Source organism: Pungitius pungitius, chromosome 10, assembly GCF_949316345.1.
Source record: "Pungitius pungitius chromosome 10, fPunPun2.1, whole genome shotgun sequence".
Classification (NCBI taxonomy): domain Eukaryota; kingdom Metazoa; phylum Chordata; class Actinopteri; order Perciformes; family Gasterosteidae; genus Pungitius; species Pungitius pungitius.
This window is the reverse complement of record NC_084909.1, coordinates 20170559-20195413: the sequence shown is the minus strand read 5'-3', so window position 1 is coordinate 20195413 and position 24855 is coordinate 20170559. Positions and strand designations below refer to the sequence as shown.

The 24855-nt window shown below is 44.8% G+C and overlaps 1 protein-coding gene across 6 annotated transcripts in view; it reads right to left on the bottom strand.

Annotated features, from left to right (window-relative positions):
- Positions 1 to 830: 830 nt before the first annotated feature.
- The window catches only part of gulp1a (GULP PTB domain containing engulfment adaptor 1a), a 46231-nt gene continuing 22206 nt past the window's right edge, over positions 831 to 24855 (bottom strand). For 2 of the 6 annotated variants that reach the window (XM_037487749.2, XM_037487754.2), the window contains exons 2-12: positions 19802 to 19882; positions 12836 to 12897; positions 7525 to 7596; positions 5282 to 5380; positions 5009 to 5146; positions 4760 to 4876; positions 4122 to 4208; positions 3349 to 3570; positions 3090 to 3228; positions 2896 to 2990; positions 831 to 2272 (exon numbers count right to left, since the gene is read on the bottom strand). In XM_037487749.2, the coding sequence (XP_037343646.2) occupies positions 2189 to 2272; positions 2896 to 2990; positions 3090 to 3228; positions 3349 to 3570; positions 4122 to 4208; positions 4760 to 4876; positions 5009 to 5146; positions 5282 to 5380; positions 7525 to 7596; positions 12836 to 12897; positions 19802 to 19882 (1196 nt within the window). In that variant the 3' untranslated portion in view covers positions 831 to 2188. Of the gene's footprint in view, positions 2273 to 2895; positions 2991 to 3089; positions 3229 to 3348; positions 3571 to 4121; positions 4209 to 4759; positions 4877 to 5008; positions 5147 to 5281; positions 5381 to 7524; positions 7597 to 12835; positions 12898 to 19801; positions 19883 to 23781; positions 23931 to 24855 lie in introns of those variants that run through there. The other 4 variants (XM_037487752.2, XM_037487750.2, XM_037487755.2 and 1 more) reach the window with 4 other exon arrangements.

Below are 24855 nucleotides of genomic sequence, written 5' to 3'. Positions count from 1 at the left end.
AAAAATATTAAGCTAATTAATTAGAGGCTTTGTAATTAATTAATCGAAATTAATCGCATTTTAATTGCATAAATATTTGACCTGAGAACAGTGAGAAGTAATTTTTTTCACATGGATTTTTATTTTTGTTCAACCAATTCCAGCAGACAAGTGTAGCAATAGCATTTTTAGAAATATAGTACTTTCAGAAATTCAGGTAGCCTATAGTTAAGTAGACCTTCTGTAAACTAGGCGAATTCCTTGTTGCACAGCTTGCACACAACCACGCTCTTATCGACGCTTCCATCCGTGTGTTTGTTATAAGAAGATTTCCCATTCACGGGGCCACCCGACACGGTCTCGTCAGCTTCTTCGTTCATGTTCACTGTGGTTTGTTGTTGTCTGAAGTCATGGACGCTAGTTGGTGCTCCAGTATAATCGGTCCCTCCGAAACTCATCCAGTGAGAAACGTTCCGCGGTGCAAAAAATAAGTGTAAAAATGCGTAAAGTTTAATGTGTTATTTTTTGTGTAATTAATTAATCGTAATTAACGCGCTAAAGTCCCGGCCCTAAACAAAATATTGCTTTCACTAAACAAAGGAACATTAGACCTGCGGGTTGGATCACACACAGAAAGCAGGTTCATCCAATGGGAACCATGACTGGCTCAAGAAGGTTGTTATGGCCATTGAGGTCTTAATCTGCACCAAAGTGGTGGGCTGATGGGCCCAGAAGGCCACCCATAGCTAAATGACATGTAATGTAAAGCATAGTTCTGTCACTTGCTGACAGCACACAAACAATTTAAATCACAAAACACTTTAAAGCCAAAAGTCAACAAAGAGGCCGTGTTCGCATAAAGATTTTCTTTAATATCTGTAACAGCAAAGTCAATGCAACCAAAAGAAGAAAAAAATGGAAAAGCACTGTGAATATAGACAGAGGCTGTCCAAAAAAGTGACTCCTGGTGCAAGAAAAGAGGAGACTAAAATGATTACAATTTAAAAATAAAGTAAATACTGAAATGGCAACTCAATACAGGACAAACTAAAAATAACTGTCAAAAAAAGGTGGAATAATGGGGAAGCCTTAAAGCAGAAACTGGAATGATTAACTATGTAATGTTAATTAAAATAATGAGTTGTTATGGGAAAACCTAATGATACAAATGCCATTAATCTTCTCCGCCAGCTTGTGTTCATACAAACAGGAATGTGTTAACGATACAAGTTCAAATAGTGCATTCACACAAATCGTTTCATAAGAAAAGTCTGTCACAGAGTGTACCATTGGACATATTCAACTATTTACATCTGTCAGAAATCCTCTCTCTTCTTTTCTTTTACAAAAATAGTTATTTTCTGTAATGGGTCCGAGTCTACCTTGAAATATTCTAAATAAAAACAATCTAAATGCAAATGCATATAAACCTCAAGATGAAAACCGTGACATCTTGACTCAACAGTGGAGTGGATTCTGGCACTTCTTCATACAAACGAGTTAAAAGTACGCAACAAAGAGCATCTTCATGGCATCAGCAGCGACTGTCGAGCGGGTCCAGAGTGAAGACGGTGCCCTCTAAGGTCAGTCCCATTTTGAACCCCTCCTGGAAGACAAGCCAGAGAACAGCTGTGACATCCAGTGACACTGGTCTCTGTGGGGTCACATGTTGCCCTTTAGACAGGAAGTGGGATTCATGTACACGTTGCAGGCGATGGGATGTCTCTAAACCGCTGAGGGTGAAAGGGAATGAAACACTGGTGTCGCCTCATGCGTTCAGACATGCAAAATGTACAATGTGTACAGGGTCCTAACCTCAGCAGGAACAATGAGGCATGCAGCTAATGAGAGAAGCATCAGTGGGACTAAACATCAGAAAGTTCAAAGCTATTTTTTTCAACTTAAAACATACTTGTACTTATTGTAATATTGCACCAAGAGTTTATAGAATTGGATATCTATTCCAAAAGCTATAGCATAGTTTAAAGGGATCATTAGCTGAAAATCAACATGTTTTTTTTACTTATTACTAGAAAGTCTCAGTCTGGCACAAGCAGCTCATTAACTAAAGAGCTACGGAGCTGGTGAAAAAAAGCTACTAATTAAAGGCAATGAGGCTTGAGGCCGGTGCACTAAATCTCTACTGGAACAAAGAGTAACATTGTGGAGACGATGGAAGAGATCGATTAGACCATCAGAGTGGGAGCATTCAGCGTCCTCCACAGACATGCGAGACAAAGACACAACCACATGGACATCCAAGCAGAGCCAAGAGTACAAACCATCTCTGACGCTACAAGTGGAAAGGACAAGAGATGCATTCACTTGTTAATAGTGAGGAAGAGGAAGACATTAGAGGAAGTGTTCAGTGCACACTGCCTCCTACTGGCAATGATTACAGTCATTGTTCTCTCATCATACAGCCATGTTTAAAGGATGCCAACACCCCTAACTGTATTTGACCTATTGAACTCAAGCAGTGGTTTTCAGACAATAAAACACATTTGAATAACAATATCGGGAGAGCAGTAGAACATGAAAAAAAGCACAAAGGAATTAAGACGAAACAAGTAATCTAAACAAAGGTGGTCTGCGATATTTTTATTCTTCCACACAACGATGGCCAAAAAAAACTGACTATTTATTGCTCAATCAGACGTATTGTAAAATAAAACTGTATTTTGTATGTAAAACATGGGGAACATGGAGACAGAATGCTAATCGATTTCTAAATAAATGTGTAACTGGTTTCATGTCACTGATACCTCACACTGATATTTGATAACAGAGTCAGCTGAGGAGGAACTCATGAAAGTGTTTAACTTCAAAGAGGCCGATGCAGATAATAAGACGGACGGGACAGCGCTGTTTGACCCGCCTCGCTGCAGTTGGGCCGAAAGCCCGGTTTTCACTCACTTGCATCTCGTCCAGCTTGGACTGAATGTCCGGAGGGAAGTCAGCGGAGCCGCAGGTGAACGGATCAAACGGCTCGGCACCAAACAGGTCTTTACCTGGCGACAGCAAACAGAGCGCCGATGGACGCCTCTTTTGTATCCTGCAAGTCAGCCATGTAATTATTGATGCTGAATCTTAAGAGTGGAAACACTCACTCATGTCTGGTGGTAAAGTGGTCGGTGGTGGGGGTGGGCAGCCGTTACTGGCCATCGTGGGAACCAGCGCCGTCACAGGGGAGAAGGGAACCATGTCGAAAACGTCTGTAGACTGCGGCTTTATGGAGATGCTCCCCGCCTGTATGGAAATGGTTAAGGTCACGCTGCTGTACCCTCACACAGAGAGAAGCAAAAAAGCAAAAAGGAGGGTAAAAGCAGAAGGGCAGGAAGGAAGGAAGGAAGGAAGGAAGGAGCGTACGCGAGGCCGCGGGATGCTGCACCCCTCGGGAGGCTTAGGAGGAAGCAGGGCGGGTTTGGCAGGCGGAGGAGTTAGTAGCCCGTTGGACTCCGGCGAGCTCATGGGCGTGAGCGTGAGGGAGGAGATCTCCAGGCAGGAGAGCGACGTGATGCTGTGGCACCAGAAGAGAGAGGAGGGCCTCTGCAGCATGTACGCCTCGTTCGCCTCGGTCATGTGCAGCGGCTGAAAAGAGGAGGCGCAGTGAGAGAGAGACCAGAGAGGAACATGGTCGAGGCTCCCTGAGAGGGGCGGGGGGGGGGGGGGGGGGCGCAGGAAGCTGTCACAGGTACTGGCTTCAGCCCAATAACATGCACAATGTATCACGTAGCTAATCAGACCAATCAGGCGAGTAATTGCTTTGCGTCAGACGCGCCGTCGGCCTGCAGGTGGAGGTCTTTAATCCAACGAGCAATACGTCGTCAAATGAAGCATAAAAAGGCTTAACTTCCGTAATCAAAAGACGGCTGTGATTGTGTACTTTTGGGTAGAACATTTGGATCTCAAATGACTGGTTTTTACAGTTACATTCTCTCTGCAGTCAATGCAGATCTCCTCATATAGAAATCACCCCAATCTTCTACTGAGGAACAGTGATAGTAATGTATACATTACTACATTCATAGACAATGAAGCATAACTCTGGTATGAGCAGCATAGAAAGCATTCATAGAATCTGTTGTGACTGAAGCGTGAAGTGAAGCTGCGTGTGTGTCTGTGTGTGTGTTTGTCCTCACTGGTGACACATGAGATATCATCAGCTGCTCTTCAAGGTCTTGAAGCTGCTGCTTAAGCTCAGAGTTCTCCGTTTCCAGCTCTTGAATCTGCATGAAAGACAAAGCAGTTTTACTTTGAAACATGAATTATGACGGACTTCCTGTGGTCTACTGCTAGTTCACTTTTTGCATCTCTCATGAAATAAGTCTCCATCATTTTTGTTAGGTCTTCTTGTCTGTGTTGGAAGATGGATAAATCTCCATGACAACTGAGCAGTTTTTAACCAGTGATGGAGACGAAAGCTTCAGAAAATGCCAGCCAGTGAACTGATGGATTTCAAAGTAGTGTCAACATTGACTTTATAAAAATGATTTTTCTTCAAAAAAGTTCGACCTCCTGTCACTCACGGTAAAAGGTTCGTACCAGTGTTTGACTGAAGTTGCCATACAAACAGAACCACGGGGCGAGCTCCCCGCGCTCCGGTCCGTTACAGCATTAATGACACTTTGTACACGACGCAGCTTAATTGTCTTCGCCCCATGATTCCAACCAATCAATAGAAACAAGCGTTGCATTAATGAATGTGAATGTCAGCGTGGTGCTGCACGTTTTGAGTGAATTCCTGTGCGAGCTAAGCCCCGCGGGGAGGGACACAAACCCTTTTCTGCAGGGTTCCGATCTGCTTCCTGGTTTCCACGTCTTTGCCTCCAGACTCCAGGAACTTCTTGTAGGCCAAGTCAAACGCCTGGCCGATGGTGAGAGTTATCTCTTCTGCCTGCGGGAGGGCGGCAACAGGACTCGCTCACAATGGGCCGCTTACAGTGGAACGGATGGTGGTTGGCTTTAACACATTAAACATTCTGCCTCCTTCTTTCACTGTAAACACAAGGAAGCTGAAGGCACTTACACACTTTTCACTGTCAAACACAAAGCACAGGTGTTTGTTGGACTCGGAGTCTTTGCAGATGAAGGTAAATATCCTTTTATCCGTTTTGTCATCCGCACAGAAGGAAATCCGATGTAACTGACAGTTATGCTGCACATCCTGGAAAACAAACAGTGCTTCACTGTTACATGGACGTCATGTTGTTTATGGATGTCTTCTGTCTCTACATAGTGGCTTTTGACAGCAGGCCCCGGGCGTCATGGCAACAAAAAGCATTTCTATTTTTTGACTCACTTTTGTTTTGAGATCCAATATCTTCACGCCATAAATGGAGATCTGCAATTCCACTTTAGGGGTCTTCAGTCCCTCTGACTTCTTGATATGTCTCTGAAACTGACAAAGGCAAAGATGGGGTCAGTGCACATTCCTAAGGATGATACAGCAGTAGAACTATGGGAGTGTTGCACACATCAGTGCCGGTGTGTCCTCTGCAGAACAAGCTGAAACACAACATTCTCTCCTCAGAAAATTATGCACGTAACGTGCTGTTGATCAATAACCTAAGCACACACACATTAGCATTCATTACATGCTGGGGTACAGCGGGATGACCCCCATGGAACCTGGGGTTTTTGGTTACAGATTGCATTAGAGGCTGAGTAGAGGAGGGGAGGTTGATTTTATAAATGAGGTCAACAAGGTCTAGCGTCTCTTAACACGATGGCACTTTAAGGCTTCAGGTGAAAGGATGCACTCGGTCTTTGTAAGACCTTGACTTAGGCTTTCATCAGTTTGTGGCCTGCAGACAAGAACATGTCTGCAAGCCCCAAGTTGTTATTCAAGCAGATCCGTCTTGCTTCAGTAAAATCCCACATGAACGGATCTTAGCTGATGAGGAGACTACAGTATTTGACCTAAACCACAGAGACACGTCTCCAGGGGCTGTCTCCTTCTCCAAAGATCTCTGGAAACGATTACTAACCCTAACTCTTAATTGCCAGTGCATCTGGGAGAGTAACCATGGAGCCTAGCTCTCCACACAGGCTTTTAAGATCAAATGCCATTTAACAGAGGTGGGGGAAACCCCCCACCCCCCCCCCCCCCCCTACAAGTGGCCTCACAAATTCAACTCTTGGCAATGAGAGGCAGAGAGCACAAGAAGCTGTGGGAACGGAGTCTTGAAAGAAGTGGGTGGTGACAGCGCTATTAGGAATAATGAAGAAACCCTTCATTTGATTCAAGTTCATAGGGTTGCAATATACCTAGTGACATATCATTGTGTGCATGCAATGTTCTCCTCATCACTATCCTCCGCTTTATTTTGGAAAACCACAAGATACCCAGATACCAACAGCGTAGAAACTGAAACATTTTCTCGGAATGTACAAAAATGTTCTAAATAGAGCACTTTGTCAGGTGAAATGTGTTTTGCTCGTCCACACGAGTACGTGCTTTACTTTGACTGTTGGAAGACCAACCAGAAATGAACCTGCTGGTCAGTTGGTGAGAGTATGAACACGATGTAAAGCAAATAAATAACATCAACAAATCCTTAAACTGAACATGCTACATTTGGAATAAGGCCTCATTTGTAATATCCAAATGGACAATTATGTTTACGTGAACCTCTGGTTATTGGCGTAATCATCTTTATTGCTATCAATGAGTTCAAGGGATCAAAATAAGGTGGCTTACTATACGACATGCGGTCCAACATTGGAAGGTTTTGACAGCAGGTCTTGAAATGTACCCGAGGCTACTGTTGATGAGTAATGGACTCCACCTGCCAATCACCCAATGGCACACGGACATCCAGACGCTGGGACATTTAGTCAAAAGAGGCATGTTTTCTTTCCTTTGTTTGATTGAGTTGGTGGAGACCAAACACAAAGCCAAAAGTAGGGTTGGCGCTGCTGACTTCATGAAATGAAGCGTCAATGCTGGGTTTCCATTTTTTTAAATGCAATAACTTATTATCTGCCCACTTTAGTTGTTCCAGCAAATAGTTGCCAATTTGAATGAACATTCTTTGTGAGTTAGTGACGCCTTTCACTTTACATAAAGTAATTAAAACCATTACTAATATATGGGTTGTGCAGCTTTGATCAATGCATCTATTAGGAAGCAATATTACAGCAAACCTGTGTGTAAATGAGTGAAACGTATTCATTTATCCCCATTAATATGCAGATTGGATATAGCTATGCAAAAATAGGCTGCGGCGCTTCATTAAAATACCTACACTTGAGAATAAGTGCTCAGCTGAAACGCTGTGCTGGAATTTATCGACTGAAAGTGTCCCGGCTGAAGGACTCAAGTTGAGGAACCGACAGCTGTCACGGCAGGTAAATATCCTTCTTATTGAACCCTGCAGCACTTCTATGCATCCAACAACTACAAGGGCACCTTACTCGGTGACTGATGGAGGGAAGTGGCTGTCACTCTCCCCCACACCCCACACCCCCCCCCCCCCCCCGGCTCAGACTCTCCTGACCAATGGGCTTCAGGCTACAGCTCACTCAGAGGACTGGCTTTACCTTCAGCTTTCTGACTGCATCCTTCACAACTTCTGTGCCTTTTGGGGTTTCAACTTCTGTGTTTCCGAGGAACTGCAAAGAGAAAAGAGGCACACTGTGATATGAGAGCAACACAAGTACACACAGTACGCTTCATAGAACTAGGAGTTTGGTGCATTAAAAAGGATGTAAAGGGATCTAAGGAAGAATAGATATGATGTTATTGATAGGGGTGGGTATCTATAAGCTTTTGCTTCTCTCTACTCCTTTTCTTGAACAAAAGGTGACTTTTCTAATTTTGTGGTCTATGTCTATGTTGATTTTTAAATAAATTTAAATATTATTTTTTTTTTTTTAAATGTCTACATGTTCAAGAAATAAAATGCTTCAAAAAAAAAAAAATTTACAATGTCATGGTCATAGTCATGTATAGTCATACATTTACAAATGTGCTTTTATTACAAGTACGGAGACAATTAAATGTAGTTTAGTATTTAACCCGAGTACAAAAAGCAGATAAGTGCTGTATGCACATAATAATACTTCTAAAACGTAACCTGATTTCTAGATTGTTGCACGTTGGACTCAACACAGGGAAGCTAATGAGATCACAGAGGGGAGGTTACTGAGACATTATCTAGAACAGCGTCCTATCTTCTTATCTTCCTCTGTTCTCCAACATTAAGTCAAGGCACTAACAGCTTGTTCTTTGCAGAGGAACACCATGTATTTAGAAATGAGCATCAGGAATCAGGAATCGTTTATTGCCATAATATGTTGTACATACATGGAATTTGTCTTGGCGGTAGGTGCATGACAGAAGACAGTACAACATACGGTTTCATGGCATTTTTTGCTTGGTCACTGGGATGAAGGAAATATTCAAACCCTGATAAAAACTCAAGATCGGTGTGCAGAGGAGCTTCTTGGTAGACCACATGCTGGCACAGTAACTGTTGAGTAACCATCAGGGTGTTTGAGTTTAACAAGGCGTTTGTTCACCTTTCTGAGGAAAAAAAGATTCATTTCCATCACTACCAACATGGCTCATATCCCATGTGCTCATATGAAGCTCCTGATAAGCTGTGAGGTATGGGATGTGTTTTCAAATTACACCTCTCTTTTTCTGTCTCAAATTATTTCCTGATTTTAAACTTCCAGCGAGGGTCTAAACACTGGAAATGCAGCTCACTGCTCCAGCAAATAGGACGGACCTTCGGCGAGACTTTGCAGCGGGAATTCAATTGGCTCGGTGTTATACTTGGGCTTTGCCTCTTTAATACTGTGATAATATTCCAAGTGAAGCATTGGGATGATGGTAGATCACATGCAGCAGGATAAGGACATGAAGTCCTACAGTGGAAAAAAAAAAGATTGACACCTTGATAGGTAAACGTTTAAAACTTGAGGAAGTGGTCTTGTAGAAGGAGATGATGAAGGTGGAGGACAGGGGAACAACTGCTGTCCAACCCGGGTTTCTGTCGCCATCACGCGTCTCCCTGTGGTGCATCTTGGGAAACAAGAAGCCTCTCTTTTTCTTCTTCATTTTAAGAACAAGGTCCTTTGGGTCAGCCTTCTCCTCCTCCAACTTTTCATGCTTTTGTTTGCCACTCTTCTTTCTTGGCCAGCTCCACCGTGGACCTTCTGTCCAGATCCTGGAGGTTTGATTGCCAAGTCTTCCATCTGACTCCCCGTCTCTCAGCGAGCTCTTTTGTGAACTTGTTCCCCAGGGATTTGTGTTCAGACTGTCCCTGAATGTCAAAGACTTTGATTGTGTTCACTCAGCAACTGAGTAGACAGTAGTAAATACCCAGAGGATCAGTGAAGGCTCTGCTATCGGCCCTGAACAACTTCCAGAGTGAGACCTCAAACCGCCTCTTTCTCTCTCTTTGCACGCACACACACACACACAAGAGATAAGGCTCCAGTAGATGCTGAGAAATGCAATGTCAACTGCAAAAGAATCCTCAACATAAATGTGCACACATCCCAGTCTGTAACATCACGATAATCAGATCTCTCACTAATCTCACTTTTCATTTCATTTCCACTGTCTTCGTGTTAATCGTTGAATGACAATTAATTACGAATAAGGACCTCGAGCTGAGCTTTCCAATCGTTTGTATGAATACCTCCTGTACATAGGTGCTTATGCTCCAGACAGAAATGACCACATTACACAAATGGACTTGCGATGGTTTCTGAAATGCATGCCCTCAAATGAAGGGTGGAGCGCTGAGTCAGCTCTTCTCCAACAGATGGAGCCATTCTCCTTTGAGCCCAGCAGCAATGGTTCCAGTCACACACATGGCTTCAGTGCCTCCTGAGCCTAATGTCTATCGCTTGTTCCAATATCAGACTTCATCAACTGGTTAAAGCTTAAAGGGCGAACAAAACAACAACGTCTCCCTCTGGTAGTTTGGAGGATCCTTTTCCCTCATTGGCTCACCCCAAATCGCACAAGAAACACATCTTACATTAATGTTCAGCTGAGAAACGAGAGTTTGTGACCTGGTTGACATTTTGGAAACCTGGCTGAAGGAAACCTCACATTTTTTACTTTAAAAATTGGAGGGTGGAAATAGAGAAAGCATGAATAGAATATAGATTCTTATTTGATCATTACTTTCTGGTTTGACAGTTTGATCACAGTTGGATCAGAGTTCACTAGATCCAGAGCAGGGATTCAGCTCCAAGTGGTTGCTTCTTATTTCGATGGCGGTAGGATTCACACGTTTCAACATCAAACCATCTGTTACCACCAAGAGAAGAGGTACGGAGTGAGTCTGGCATACGAAAGCACCGGTTTGACTGATGCACGCCACGCACTTAGGGGCGTGTCTGGAAGCGCCACTGACAGAGGGAACAGGAGGGGGGGGGGGGGATCACTGGTTCCCCACCAGTGCATTCTGGGCTTGCGACCGGGGAGGGTTCGTTTAGCAAGGTAAACCGAGCTCGGAGGCTCATCCATCAACTGGTGCCTCCAGCTGCAGGACGACGACGCGCCCCCCCCCCCCCCCCCCCCCCGACCCTCATTCCCCGCAGCGACCGTTCACGCGTTAGCTTCACTTCCACCTCATGTTCCTGCACAGCTCGCTCCTGCTGACTGAGCGGTTCCATCGTTTGACGGCGTGGTGCAGAGGGCAGCGCGTGTGCACTCCAGGGCCATGTGTTTGATGTCAGACTCACTCATCTCACAGGCTTTGAAAACCTCTCAGCGATGTCTCCCCTCCCGCAGCGCCGAGGCCAATAACACTTGTTGATCAAAGGTCAGCAGGAAGTCAATAAAGCTGCACCACCACCCCCCCTCCAGAAAAAAAACAAACCACCAGTAGCTTTGCAAAAAATGTACAAAAATGCATGTGGACGTCTCAGATCACGTCGGTTATTTTCTATTGTTAGATATTATTTTGTTAATGTAATGTGAGAGAGACTTGAGCCCCACTGAAGGTCTTCTTCAGCTCGTTTGGAAGCGGCTCAGCAGAATGTCCACTATTTGCCCAGTGCACACGTGACCTTTAGAGATGCTGAACCGAAGGCTGGGCCACTGGTGTGTGAACGAGCATCAGCTGGGCGTCGGGGTGAGCTCCTTGTATCAGGTCACTTTTATGTAGACATGTACGTGATGTGTGATAATTAAACCATTCCAAACCCTCCCATTTGACCTACGAATGATGTATATTTAAAGAATTGACTCCAACTCAGCAGTCGGTTTTCAAAATAGTTGCAAATTGATTTTCCGTCCATTGATTGACAAATAAATTCACAAATTGTTGCAACTTTGGCATAAATGTATCACATGAACTCTGCAGCATATCTGGACCATCTATTCACTGAGAGTAGTGAAGATGTGTCAAAGTTTCCCAAATCTTGATCCAATTCATTCCACATGAGTTAAGTTTAATCAAAATGTTTCATTTAATATCGAGCAGTTCCTTCAAGCTTGATTTGAAAATCAATAACAGGCATTAATCACTAAGCTACAAACTAAAAAAGGAGTTTCGGGAACAGCTTTAATTTCCCTAAAAAAATAACTCATTCTTCACATGAACCCTCCTAGATTATTTTTAATTACAGACCTGTATAATTAAGCATACAATTTTTTGCTGAAACTATATTTCAATTAATCCCACTAAATTACTAAAAACACGTATTCTCATCTCCCAATGTGTGCATTTTCTTCCCCTTTCTCTGTTTTCTGTCTTTTGTTTAATAAAACTAAATACTTCTGGACATCACCTCTCTTTTTTTTGTTTCTATTTTGACATTCAGGTATTTTGGGAGTAGAAGATTAACTGAATAAATCAGAAAATTCATCAGTAATGAAATGCTGTTTTTTTTCGGCATTAGGATCCTAACTAAAGTTGGAGTTTCCAAGTACTGAATCCTTTATATCTCTTTTTCTTAAGTTCACGAACAGATATAAGATACTATAAATAACATTGGAAATAGCTGCCCTACATATGTTTCTCTGCAGATCATCGGTTAGGGAGGATCAGGCCTCAGTGTTCTCATCAGTAGCTCCAGGCCTTCTACTATGATTCATGTGACAAATCACATTTCCTCTCAGGTTTAGGTGTTTTTTTCTCTCTGCTTCAAGAGAAGCAGAAAACATTGCAGATATTTCAATACTGCCATCACATCACAATGGTTCAGTGCACAGCCGTCTTTTATGACCTCATTTGACCCTTGATGGGTCAAATATTCTTATTGAGAGATCCTTCTCTGATATAACTGGCTGCATTACTGTGCACTTAACTACCTCCTTTTTAACCCTTCCGAATGCTGCAAACCGGGGAGATTAGAGCGATGAGTGGTTCCCTGATCTCAGCAAACAGACAATATGCAGACCGCATGGGAACTGACAACACGCTCTGACATCACAGAAAACGTAAAAGGAGCTTCGCCTGTTTGGAGGATGCACTGGTTTTTGAGCTCGGCCTCCAATCCATCAGGACACTTCTGAAGCTGCTGACTCAAAAGTCCAAATGAAGGAGAAAAGCCCGTTTGACAGGCTCCCGGGTCAGACTGTCCTGCTTCAAGCTGTGTCTTGTGCGATACTTTAAAGATGTACTTTTAAAACATCCACTGCTCACACTGATGTAAAAGGGTCGAGGCTGTTGCCTCAATATGCTAATTATCTGTCACACAGACGGTGAGCCGCTGTCCTCACCGCAGGGAGAAATGCACCATGGGACGCCTGGGTGTGACCGACCTGACAAGAGGGCGGGGGCCAATGGAAACTGAACTCACCACTCGCCCTTTTACAGCCAAACAAAACCCTGCCTCCACGCTCACGAAGCTCTGCAACGCTGTGATTGGTCGAACGTACCTTGACGTTGTAGGGTATGTAATGCTTGGCCAGGGCTTCCGGGGTGTGCATCCATGATTTATCTGAAATGACACAAACAGATAATCATGGCATCTGTGGTCTCGTCCAATAAGAACAATCATCCACATAAGTGTGTTTCAATCCCTCTGCAGGCAGACGGGGAGCCGTGAGCAATGATCATCATACACACTCACACACACACACACACACACACACACAACTTCATCATCAGAGACAAATGATGTATGTATTAGGAGCTCCCAGAGGCAAAGAGACAGATGAGAACTGGGCCTGATCAAAGCCTTCTCTGCTCTTAACTCATATGCATTTTTATCCTTTCTGTCTTTATTCAACTACGTCAGTTCCAATAAGAGCAAATGCTCTCTTTTCCACACATTTAGACTTCAAAGTGGCCCCTGTAGGTGCTATGGAGCAATGACCTCATCACACGAGCATCACACACAACTTGTCACGCTGTGAGAATAATACCTTTGTTGGGTAGCTGCATTGCAACAAGCCCACAAAGCGAGAAAAAAGACAGTTATCAGAGTTTTAAATATTCCAAAAAAAGAGTTTGTGTGTGTCTATAATCCCTGGAGCGCATCAACGTCTGTTTGACAGTCAAAAAACAACCTCTAGTGAACATATAACTGAAAAATAACCAGATAACGATTGGTGGGTTTGGTGATGATTCGTCTGAGTTGTGACACACACACACACACACACACAAGCAGAGGTACTTGTGCAGGACAGTCTTTGACACAAAATATGAGCAGTGGGTCAGAGGTCATCAAAGGTTTTCAGCATTTCTCAATCATCTGCTGATTGCGTCTTCACTTTTCCTAATCGGCTCGCCCGGTAATGGCGGCTGTGACAGAAGATGCATAACTGTGACCTTGAGGACCTCCTGCAGGTTGATTGTGTTAATCAGGATTTTGCGAGCTGCAAAATGCTGTGAGTCAACTTCCGGCGCACAAGGACTGTTTAAGAAGCCGGGTGAATTCAAAGTGAATTTGAATTAGTGTTGATTTGGAGCTCTGCATTTGCTCAATTGTTATTGCTTCTGTGAGCTAATCCCCCGTTTTATTCACAAGGAAACCAAGGAGGTTTCTCAACACTTCCAGAAATCGTGCAGACAGAGCAAAAAAAACAAGTAATACTTTTTCAGACAACGCTTTGTACACAAGGAGCCTTTTCCTCTACTTCTGTTTTAATCCTTTAACGTTTACGTAACAGCTGTGAGACGAGATTACCCCCGCCTGCACCTTGCAACCCTGTCCGTCAAAGTGCAATCAATTCCCTCGAGGGACTCCTGCACCAGTTGATAGAAGGGAGATGAATCTCCTCCTTTCTTGTGCAGGGGGGGCTCAGCTCAGGAGGCTTATTAACGTTAAATTAGGAGCAGGCGCGGAGGGCTGACAAAGGCTGACTTCTTTTTTCCAAGGCGTAAGCACACACTGTTCTGATGTAATGGGGGGGGGGGGGTTGTTGCAAATGCAACACCACCGAGAACAGAAAAAGGTCACACGTTGGGGAGGTGAGACGCGCAATGGCATCTGAAGGTCACTCCGTGTGTGGGAGGGGCTGTCAGGTGTTGGATAACGACATGGGGGGGTGAAAAATATGACGCCTCTTGGTGCCAGTTAAGAGGGCACACACACACACACACACACACACACACACACACACACACACACACACACACACACACACACACACACACACACACACACACACACACACACACACACACACACACACACACACACACACACACACACACACACACACACACACACACATTCTAACTGCCCTCATCCTGTAAAACGTGTATCAGCATTTTCTATCCAGCGGGTGTAAAATGAGTAGGGTCAGTCTGCAGCGCACGTCCCCGCGTAGGAAGGAGGCCGCGTGGCGTGGGAAGGAGGCCGCGTGGCGTAGGATGGAGGCCGCGTGGCGTAGGAAGGAGGCCGCGTGGCGTGGGAAGGAGGCCGCGTGGCGTAGGATGGAGGCCGCGTGGCGTAGGAAGGAGGCCGCGTGGTGCACCCCACCTCCACCCTGAGCCATCAAATGTTCATCTCGGGTTGTTTGGGCTGATGTTATCTGATTATATATTGGGACTCATATATACTCATATATATATATATATAATATATCTCGAAGACTCCATCTCAAGGCGATATGGGGAAGGATCATATTCACTCATTACTCATCCCACTTCTCTGCAAAGGGACTAGAGTGAAATTACTTTGATACAAAAAAATCACTTTTTCTCATTATTACAGTTGACCGTAAAATCCTAGTGTATTTAACAGCTATATTGTCTTTATAGGCTCAGTTTGGTTTAGGATTTAGTTTCAGGGATTACAGAGTTTCAAAAACATCCGACTTTGATCTTTTCACATAATTGCAACCTGCAATAGTGAACTTATGGCTCTATAAGTCTCTCTCTGATCTGGAGCCTGCAATGCTGCACGCAGATGCCCTAAAGGGCCGACAGTTCTAAATGGTTATTTGCTGGAATAAGAAGACACCATGTATACCTTGTATATTATTTGTTGGCTCTTATCTGCCTCAGCTGCAGATAACACAAAAAGCTGCTTGTGTTATCTTAGCATAAACTTAATGCAGTATCGCAGAATAATGACTTTGGAAATGTGTTCTTCAGTACCATTTCTTTTTAAAGGAAGAATTCATTTTGTGAGTGCAAAGCATTTATGTACCGCGGTGCAATCGAGGACAAGCGCACTCAAGTAATGGATGGATTTCTTGATGGTTTGATCTCATTCAGCTGAAGTATTAGCTGGAATTCCCTTCATCTCGTATTCTTCTGTGGATCCAGGCGTTCAGGAGATAAAGGCTCCTCACAGACGTTGAGATATGATCCCAAGAACACACCAGTTCTATGAAGTCCTCCGTTAAAGAATGATAATAAAATATACATATATATACACATTTTTTCATAGTAAAGCAGCGGCATTTCCCAACTAATTGCCTAAGAAAATGGCATCCTCTAAATTGACCAAAGGGTTGAAGAGGAAGACTGTTTGTGTCCTGTCGTACATCTGTCCCAGTTGTGCGGTTACCATTGAAATCATTAACACTATGGGGGAAAAACAATACAAATGTATCTCAAGGCTATATATAGTGATATCACCATATGACTGATGAAAACAACAGTGAAAGCCTACGCTGTCATATACAACTACTTTCTACCTCATATTGTTTAGTGTTGAGGTCCCTTCTTTAACATGGTCTGAGCTCAGCTCTCACAGCTTGAGTGCTACGCTCTAAGTGCCCTCCTCTTGCTCTACAGCGTCCACCCGCATCGCTCAATCAATGACACGCAGGGAATATGCTGCGTGTTGGAAAAGAAGCCGCAGCCCATCTCTGCAGAGTCTCAGGGGGACGGTGTCACTTTGAGATGAAGCATCAAAGCTTTAAAAACCCATCCGCTTCCACACGTCAACCGCTGTCTGACAGAGTGCCACGGGGAGTCTGTCCTATGAGACAACGTCACTGGGGGGGTCTGCTGTGCATTTGGGGGGGGGGGGCTGATGAAGGACCTCCCACCAATTCAATGCATGCAATACAATGATTGAAAGGTGGAGACTTCAAACTCTACAACGGCAAACAAAGGTTTGAAATGACCATCGCGGTTTACTGTACGCGTCTTCATGAACCAGCATGGGCAGAACAAAGACTCAGCAAGTGTCTGCAAGGCTCCAGAATCCTCCAAATGTGTCCAATCAACCAGACATTCATGGGGGGGGGCAACATCATTGAGCCTGCTTTCTAATCATATCACAGCCTAATGCCGATTGCCAGTAGGAGAACATTAGTGAAGCTCTGAGTTCTCTATAGTTACTGAATTCTTGTGTGTTCCTTTTCTATTAGAACTACAACATATCACTTCAGCAAATCTGCATGCTAAAATGCTTTACTGGTTGAATGGCCAGTAGCCATCTGGTTGCACTGCTGTATTTATTACATTGCTTTTCCCTGCATGTGCGATAATACGTTTACTTGCTAAGCGCACCGAAATAAATTCCTTATCAGCCAGGGTTTAAGCGGCAAGGGGAGAAAATAACAACATCAAATGTGAGAAAATGTAGATGGAGAATCCGTGCCTTATTTCTCCTCCTGCAGTTGAACGCCACACACACACACAGTTAGATTCACCATGACTGTGTGTAATTAGAAGTAAACTGGAGAAAATATGAGCCTAAACACCTCGGTAGCTCCGGTTATCTGCTGCTGGAAGGGAATCTGTGGCAAACAGTGCATCCTCCTCTAATAAAGACCACAGTTCGACTCTTCGTCAGCTGCCATCTGTTGGTGCGCTAGATTTGTAAAATATGAATTACGGCAGTGTGCATCAGCTCCGATGTGAGGCGGCACACTGCAGTGACCCCCAGTGAAACGGAGCCACACGGGATTCAGTCCCTGCTTTCAGTAGCTCAGCATGACATCTGCAAAAAGGTACAGTCCAAACTATGCAGCTGCTCTGTGAAGTTGGTATGTTGTCAAACAGGGGTTTAATATATATTATAATTAAGGAATAACGTGGCCATTACCCTCCATAGAAGAATTATCATGGAATTAAACCATTAAGGAACTGATGTACAATTACAGGTAATAGGGGTGAAATACAATGATAAGCAGTGTTCAGGTGTAATAGAAGCAGATTCAACGTGATCAAGTCCACAAAGCACAGAGATGGAGGGAAAGGTAACTCAGTGGCAGTGGCCTTCACACCTGCACAACATCCCAAAGACAGACGTGGTGTACACATGTCACCCCGCACCGTCACCAATGAAGGACGGAAAGACACCATGAGGACACCAGGACCATGGAAGGGAGCTCTCAGCATCACTGACACCAGGCAGTCATCCTCAGTGACAACTGTTAGCTGAGACAAAAGACCTCAGCCCACGTGTGAGGAGGTCCGCTGCCAAGCAGACGTTAGATTTCCAATTGATGGGAACGTGTCGCCCACAGCTAAAGTCAAATTTGGTGGGACGAAATGGAAGAGGAAATGTCACGTCCCCCGAAAGGGATCAAATGATTACATAATGACACAAAGCACAATCTGCCTGGCTGCTCCAGATCTAAATTCAAAGTCACGCCCAGAGGAGCAATTACTGCAACATTATTTTCTTTCTTATCGCAGATGGTTCAACATGTCAGCTCATTTAAAACTACATTCAAAACTCCCATAATGAAGTCCTTTGTTCAGTGACATTTGTCAACATGGAACCTGGAATACTGAACTGCATTGAGCGGCTAAAACGTGCACCTGAACGCCTCCGGATGTTTTGGTCCACCAGGACGCTCACCTTGAAATAGAAGGCCTTTCTATTTGTGGTGCTTTGGGATGAGTGTAACACCCGCTGCAGGAACAGCAGCCCGAGGGTCACCCCCCCCCCCCCCCGCTGCTCCTGGTGACGAGGCTTCGACCCACTGTGAAGGCACACGCGTGAACGTGTGCAGCTGGAACGAGTCGCACGGAGTGAGCTGGCCTTTCAGGGGGAATTTATTCAGAGAGCCGTTTACCGTCTGTCCTTCATTCTTTTTTCTGTTCCCTCGTTATCTGTCTGCTTTCAGAGCTACGGGGAGGGTTGTGCCTAGTTTTATTTTTTTAATTTCACCATTTTAAACATTCTGCCCGCTGCATTAGCTGAAATTCCCAGAGATGAAATCATAGCTCAGATGAGAGGAAAGGAGCCATTTGCCTTAATGTGAGAGCGGACCATCTCCTTCGCTCATCAAACGGAGAGCTAAATAGTGAATTAAAACACCCCCACATCATTAAAACGGGCCAGACGCACCACCTGCGCCCCCCCCCGACAGCGCCCAAGGCTTCTGCAGGTCGGTCCAATCACACGGAGGGAGTGGAGCAGATGGTGGTGGACACCACAGGAGACCCTGTGGAGCTCCTCACAGCCCTCACAGCCCCAACCTTGGACATGTTGGAATGGTTGTGTGACCCGGCTGGATTGATAGTTGGTTTTATGGAAATGAGCATTTTTCAGTTTGAGCTGTTTTAATTGCAAAGTCCTATGTGCAGTTTTATAAAGTTATACAGTAGTTGGTGATTTGGATCCAACCAATAAAATGGTTTGCATCAGCAGGAAATAATAACATTGCTGAGTTAGTTTTTCATTTTGTAAGTGTAAGTGTAAAAGGTTTATGGTGCAGCCTGATTATTGATGTGATTATTTAAGAGAGGCAGTTCATCGGACATGGTAGATTAAACAGTTCTTATGTTTGAAATGTACGTACATCAGGAAAAAGAGAAGCTTTTTAATGACTCAACTGGAGAAGGGTCTCAGTATATTAGAACGCACTGTTGGTATCAAGTATGGGTGAAACTTCAAAAAGACTAAATCCTAAATTGACCATGATGCAACTGGAAGAAACCTTTAATCAGACCCAAAATGCCCGCTTGATGTCTGCATCTTTCAAACCCCACACCCCCAATTTGTAATGCAGAGTTTGTTAAAAGTAAAACTTTAAGGAGACATCATCAGGTTTCCTCACGTAGGAATCCTCCTCCAGAGCAACAGAGGAAATTACACAACTGTTCTGGCGGGTTTTACTCCTCCAGTGACCAATACTTTCTGCATTGAGGAACATTTAACCCGCACTGATCCACTGGCCACTCTGTTGCTGCTAATTGCATCAATGGAGAGAACGAGTTTAACCACCATTACTACACGTCTATGTGGAAGAAGTTCCAAACATGCAGGGTTTACACCCTCCATGTAAATAACTTGTCAGAATTGCGTTTACAATGTGCGCATCGTGTCCATGGCCAAATAGGACGCGCATTGTGTTGCTGCAACTAACAAAAAGGTCCCCCGACAGAGAGGCGCCTGTGCTGCGTTCCCCTCTCAGCCGTCTGGATCAAATGTTGCAGCTAAATCAGGCGACCAGAAACAAGCACCAGTTATTCCTGCTCACCTTTTTTCCTGTTGAAGGCGCGGTTCATAGTGGAAAATGTGCGTCTCCGAGGTCCCTCCGGAGTGTCTGCCTGTGTTCCACCTGTAAAAGCCGCAGGGAGAAGGGAGTTAAAAATGGCGTTGACCCCAAACTCTCTTCTTGAAAGTATTTATTTTCCTGCAAAACAATCTCCACCCTCTGCGAGTGAAGTAATGTTGAGCTGTCAGAATGTGTTCCCATTAAAACTCAGCATTACAGTTGTTTACCGCTGGGCCACATCACAGCTGACATCTTGATACAATAGTCGGGCTCAGTAAGATGTAACATTGTTTACTGCCATCCCCTGGCGCATTACTTTCTAATCTGTACAACAGAACCAGGGCTTATCATGCTGTCAAACTGCTGCAAGGTCACCTACATCACACACACACACACACACACACACACACACACACACACACACACACACACACACACACACACACACACACACACACACACACACACACACACACACACACACACACACACACACACACACACACACACACACACACACACAGAGATTCCATGAAGTAAAGTCATCACAAGAGGTGCCAATGTTGAACTCATTTCTTATTAATAATCATGTCCAGATGTATGTCAATAATAAAATGAGCTCAGAAAAAACAGCGGTGCAATTATTCTTGCTGTATCGATGTGTTCTGGAAAAAGGAGAGAGATGCATGTAGGCTGTGGTCATGTTTTCTTTTCTCTTAAAATCAAACTCTGAGCGAGGTTCCATGTGGTCTAAAAAGAGTTTCATGATGAGAAAATATTTCACATTCTACAAAAGTCACTTCCTGGTTGTGCTCCATTTCAGCTAATGTACAATAAAGGTCTGCTGGATATGGGGAAACATCACGTTCACCCTCGATTTTTTTAAGCTACATTATAGTTAAATGAAGCCCCGGACCGGGGGGAGCAGAACACACCACATGTGAGCATGTTGGCTTTGGCCAAATTTAATTCCGTTAATGGTGAAACCGAAGCAGCTCCAACAGAAAACAGACAGAAGGGAAACAGCTTCTCTCACTAATGCAAAGTGGCCTCCTTCAGAACATCACCAACATGTGACACGACGCATCGACATCTTCCAGGTCCGAAGGGACTGCAAGGACACACCGTCCAGGCCCCCCCACTCTGATGATGTGAGTGAACCCACGCAACAGCTTTCAATCCTTCTCTTTGCAAACACATTACCAAACGCCTGGGCAATTTACAGAATTAATTGCATTTCTTTCCATTAATCAGGGGAAGGATTTAGTGAAAGTGGAAAACAAACCCTGCAAAAACTATAACACGATACTATTAGAGCTGAATCGCTCACATGTGAAATGGAAAACTGTTCTTGTAGGTTTAATAGAAAAAGTCTCACAGAAGGTTGCAGCGTTGATGCTTCATTTTGAGATTTAAAACTATACCAAAACTGAAGCATCACGTTAGGTGTCAGCGTGGGACACAAACGGGTCTCCTTTATGCCCCCCCCCCCCTCCCTGCGTTGTCAGAGGTGGGATGCTGGCGCAGGCGGAAAGCAGGACCCAAACGCAGAGTTACCGACGTGCACCAACAGCGACTGACTTGAGACAATGACGCGACAAAGGACAACAGACTCACAGGGCTTAAATACACAAGGGAGGTGCAGGTGATTGGACACAGGTGGAAACGATCAAGCAATCACAGGACAAGGCAGGAAGTGAAGTTAACCACTAGATGAACTCGATGGTCTTAATTTAGCTGATCACTAGCATTAAGTAAGTACCAAGTATTCCATATACTGATGAACCAAGACAAAAGGGTCGTCCCGAGCTGCTTAGAACCGAATATTCTTTTGACAGAAGCCAACTGGGGCACCAGGCCAGACTTTTATATGTCGGTAAATTAGAATGTAAAAAACAACAGCACCTTTTAGATGGTTGCTACTGTTGCTGATTCTCACCATAAATCTCTGCTTGTTGCATCTCTGACGGAGTCCGTGGTGTCTTTTATGATGCCGAACACCAATTAAGTGCATGACAAATGATGCCATTCGGAAAATAAGCTGTTATATAAAAATCCTTTAGCAAAGGATAGTCCTTGGGGCTGAGATGAGATAGAAAGTGAGAACTAATCGATCAATGTAACACGGGAGGTTAATGGATCATTAGCGCTGGATAAATAGCAGCGAGGGACCATTTCAAAATGATGGCGTCATAATGCCGAGTCGTATGTCCCCTTGTGTAGTTCTACTGCTGGAGGCTTTGAACGGGCCAGCGCTGGTCAGACAAGCCCTCAGCTGCAGGATGATGCATGGCGTGTAATTGAGGGCAGCGTAGTTTGAGCAAACAAATACAAAGTATGTGGCTTTCTCACAAGAAATCGCATATTTTACTGCACCAGAGGCCCCACGAAAGGCTGGAGAGAAGTTAAACGGAACAAGCTTCAGGGTGGAGACTGGGACATTCCTCAGTGGAGCAAAACAGAATCTCTTTTCTCCAGGAAGTCTGACGTGCTGCTGTTGACTTTGAACCAGGGCACGCTATGGTTTAGGGAGGGTGGATCTCATCTCAGCACCAGCATCTGGACTCTGGGTTCAAGTGCACTGCAGGCCGCAGCCACTTTGATCTTATTTGCACTGAATTAAGTGCAGTTGCACTTCATTTATTATGGAGGCATTGCGGATATTTTGCCTTACCAAATTCCTGCGAGAGAGAGAGAAACATCAGTGGGAACAGGACGTGTGGAAGGGATTCTTAGCGACTCGTCATATCTATTATGACAAGGAACACGTACTTTAAGCAGAGGTGAGGTACGTCCGACGAACTTTGCCAAGAAAAGTCCCCGGTAGGAGCTTTAAAAGGGTGTCAGTCTGGCAGCGCACCACAGCTGCCCCCCCCCCCTCGGCTTGTTTGGGACACACTGTGGTGTGATGCAGCGCCTCTGACACCTGACCGTGATGTCACTCATTTTGATTGGCAGCCGGCAGTGTTTTGCCCGCTTTAATAGCTTCCTGTCTGGTGAATCAACAGCACCCCTTTGAGAGGACTATCGACCCCGAGACAGACACAAATCACGCCTGCACACACACACACACACACACACATACTTAACAGTGAGCTGCAAACTTCCTCCGTCTCCCTTCAATGTTTGCCTGCTGCAGAGGAAGCACCAGGTGAGGTCTCTTCTCTGAGAAGAGTGTGTTCACAGTATTCCATCAGTCCACAGGGTCCATTATCCTGTTTGTTCCAACATTAACGGAATGAAACGAGCCCACAAACCACAACAAAGTGGCAACAAAAACCAGACCAGAAAATGGGTTTCTGAGCTGGTTGGAACGAGGGCCATGAGCTACACTTCACATACTTGGAATATCCTGCTCCAAACAGCAAAAACAAAAGCAGAGTCCAGAGCCCAAACATCCACCTACGGTGACTCAAACAGTTGGAATTCGGCTGCAGAGAGACTCTTTCTGAGACCCACTTTGACCCCGTCGAGTGAAAAGGACTCCAAGCACAGAGCACTTTGACAAAAGTGAACGTTTGAGAGAAGGTACGTTCAGAACAAAACCAGCCCTCTAGAAAATGCCTCTCAGCCGCTCACTAATCGGAGCCATGTGTGCGTTAGAGTCAGAAGGCTTTCAGCGTGGACCAGAGGCAGAGCGTGCGCGTAATGCCCCACGAAACACAAATCTACAAAGATCCTTTGTTTTCCTCACGTTGCCCTGGAATCTCGCCGGGCTGAGCGCGGCACATTAGACATCCCAACTCCAGTCTGTTTATGGACTCAGTGACACAGAATTCCTCGGTTGAATCCCCCGCGGCGTCTAATCTTAAAGCCTGCTGCTTAAACTCCTCCAGATCAAATGCAGCGCCCTGACATTCTTCATCAAACGGCTGGTGAAGGGAAAAAAAACAAAAAAAACGAAGGAGATCTGTGGAGAGAAACACGCAAACAACAACAGAACAGAGATTGGAGCTACTTACTTGTCTTCAAACGGGGCAGGAATGGTGCGCAGGAAGTTCCAGCGGATCTTAATAGTTTTCAGCTGTGGGCCAGATGGTGGTACACCAAGGACCGCGAACCCAACGACACACGATACTTGACATTCAAAGCAGACTTCCTCCGCCCACAGTTTTTCCCGCAAGGAATCGTTTGTCGAGTTTTACATGTGTAAAAAGGAAAAGAGAGAGAGAGAGAGAGAGAGAGAGAGAGACCCCCCCCCCCCCCCCGTCCAAAAGGAACTGTTGCACCTAGACGGGCCCGATGGAAGCCAACGGCCTACAGGTCAACATCGTGGAATCCCTCGAAAACAGCAGCCCCCCCCCCCTCCCCCCCCGAGGGATTAGGTCACAGGAACGAGACCCTTTGCTTTTTCTACCACAACAGAGTGTTGGTCCGGGAAGCTCAAACGGGGTCGCGGCCCTTTCAAATCTGACACACAGACGGTCACTTTTTCTGTATCAAATAAGAGATTCTGGGCAAACCATCAAAGTGAGGTCAGGAGTCGGGGAGGGGGGCGTCTGAGCTGCCGAAGGGGATTCCCAATAACTCTGATTATTGAGAATGGAAAGCTGTGCAGCGGTCGGGTCGGGCTGGTTTGCCCAGGCGCTGCTCGCTGTGACATCATTCATTAGTTCATGGAGCGGCTTTGAAGCCTTCTTTTAGGCATTTTCCCCCCATCTTGGTTTAACATTGTTGCTCTTTTGGGAACCAGAAGTGACACAAGAGTTTCAACTAAATGCTGACTAATGTATTTTTAAGGCAACCAGAAAGGTTACAATTAACTTTCATGAAAAACACAATGTGAAAAAGTTCTGGGATGAAAACTCTCACAACTGACTGTAAGATGCATGAAAGCTTCAAAATGAACTGGGTATTGTATTAACAAATTCTGTCATTGAACATCAAAATCTGTTAAAACATGGACCTTATTTCAGGCATCTGACCAAAAAACACAGGAACTGGGAACAAACGCTGCACAAATGCAACCCCCCCCCCCCCCTCTATACAATCAGACAGCTTTTAGCTGGTCATCATTAGAAAGAAGTTCAAGAGTT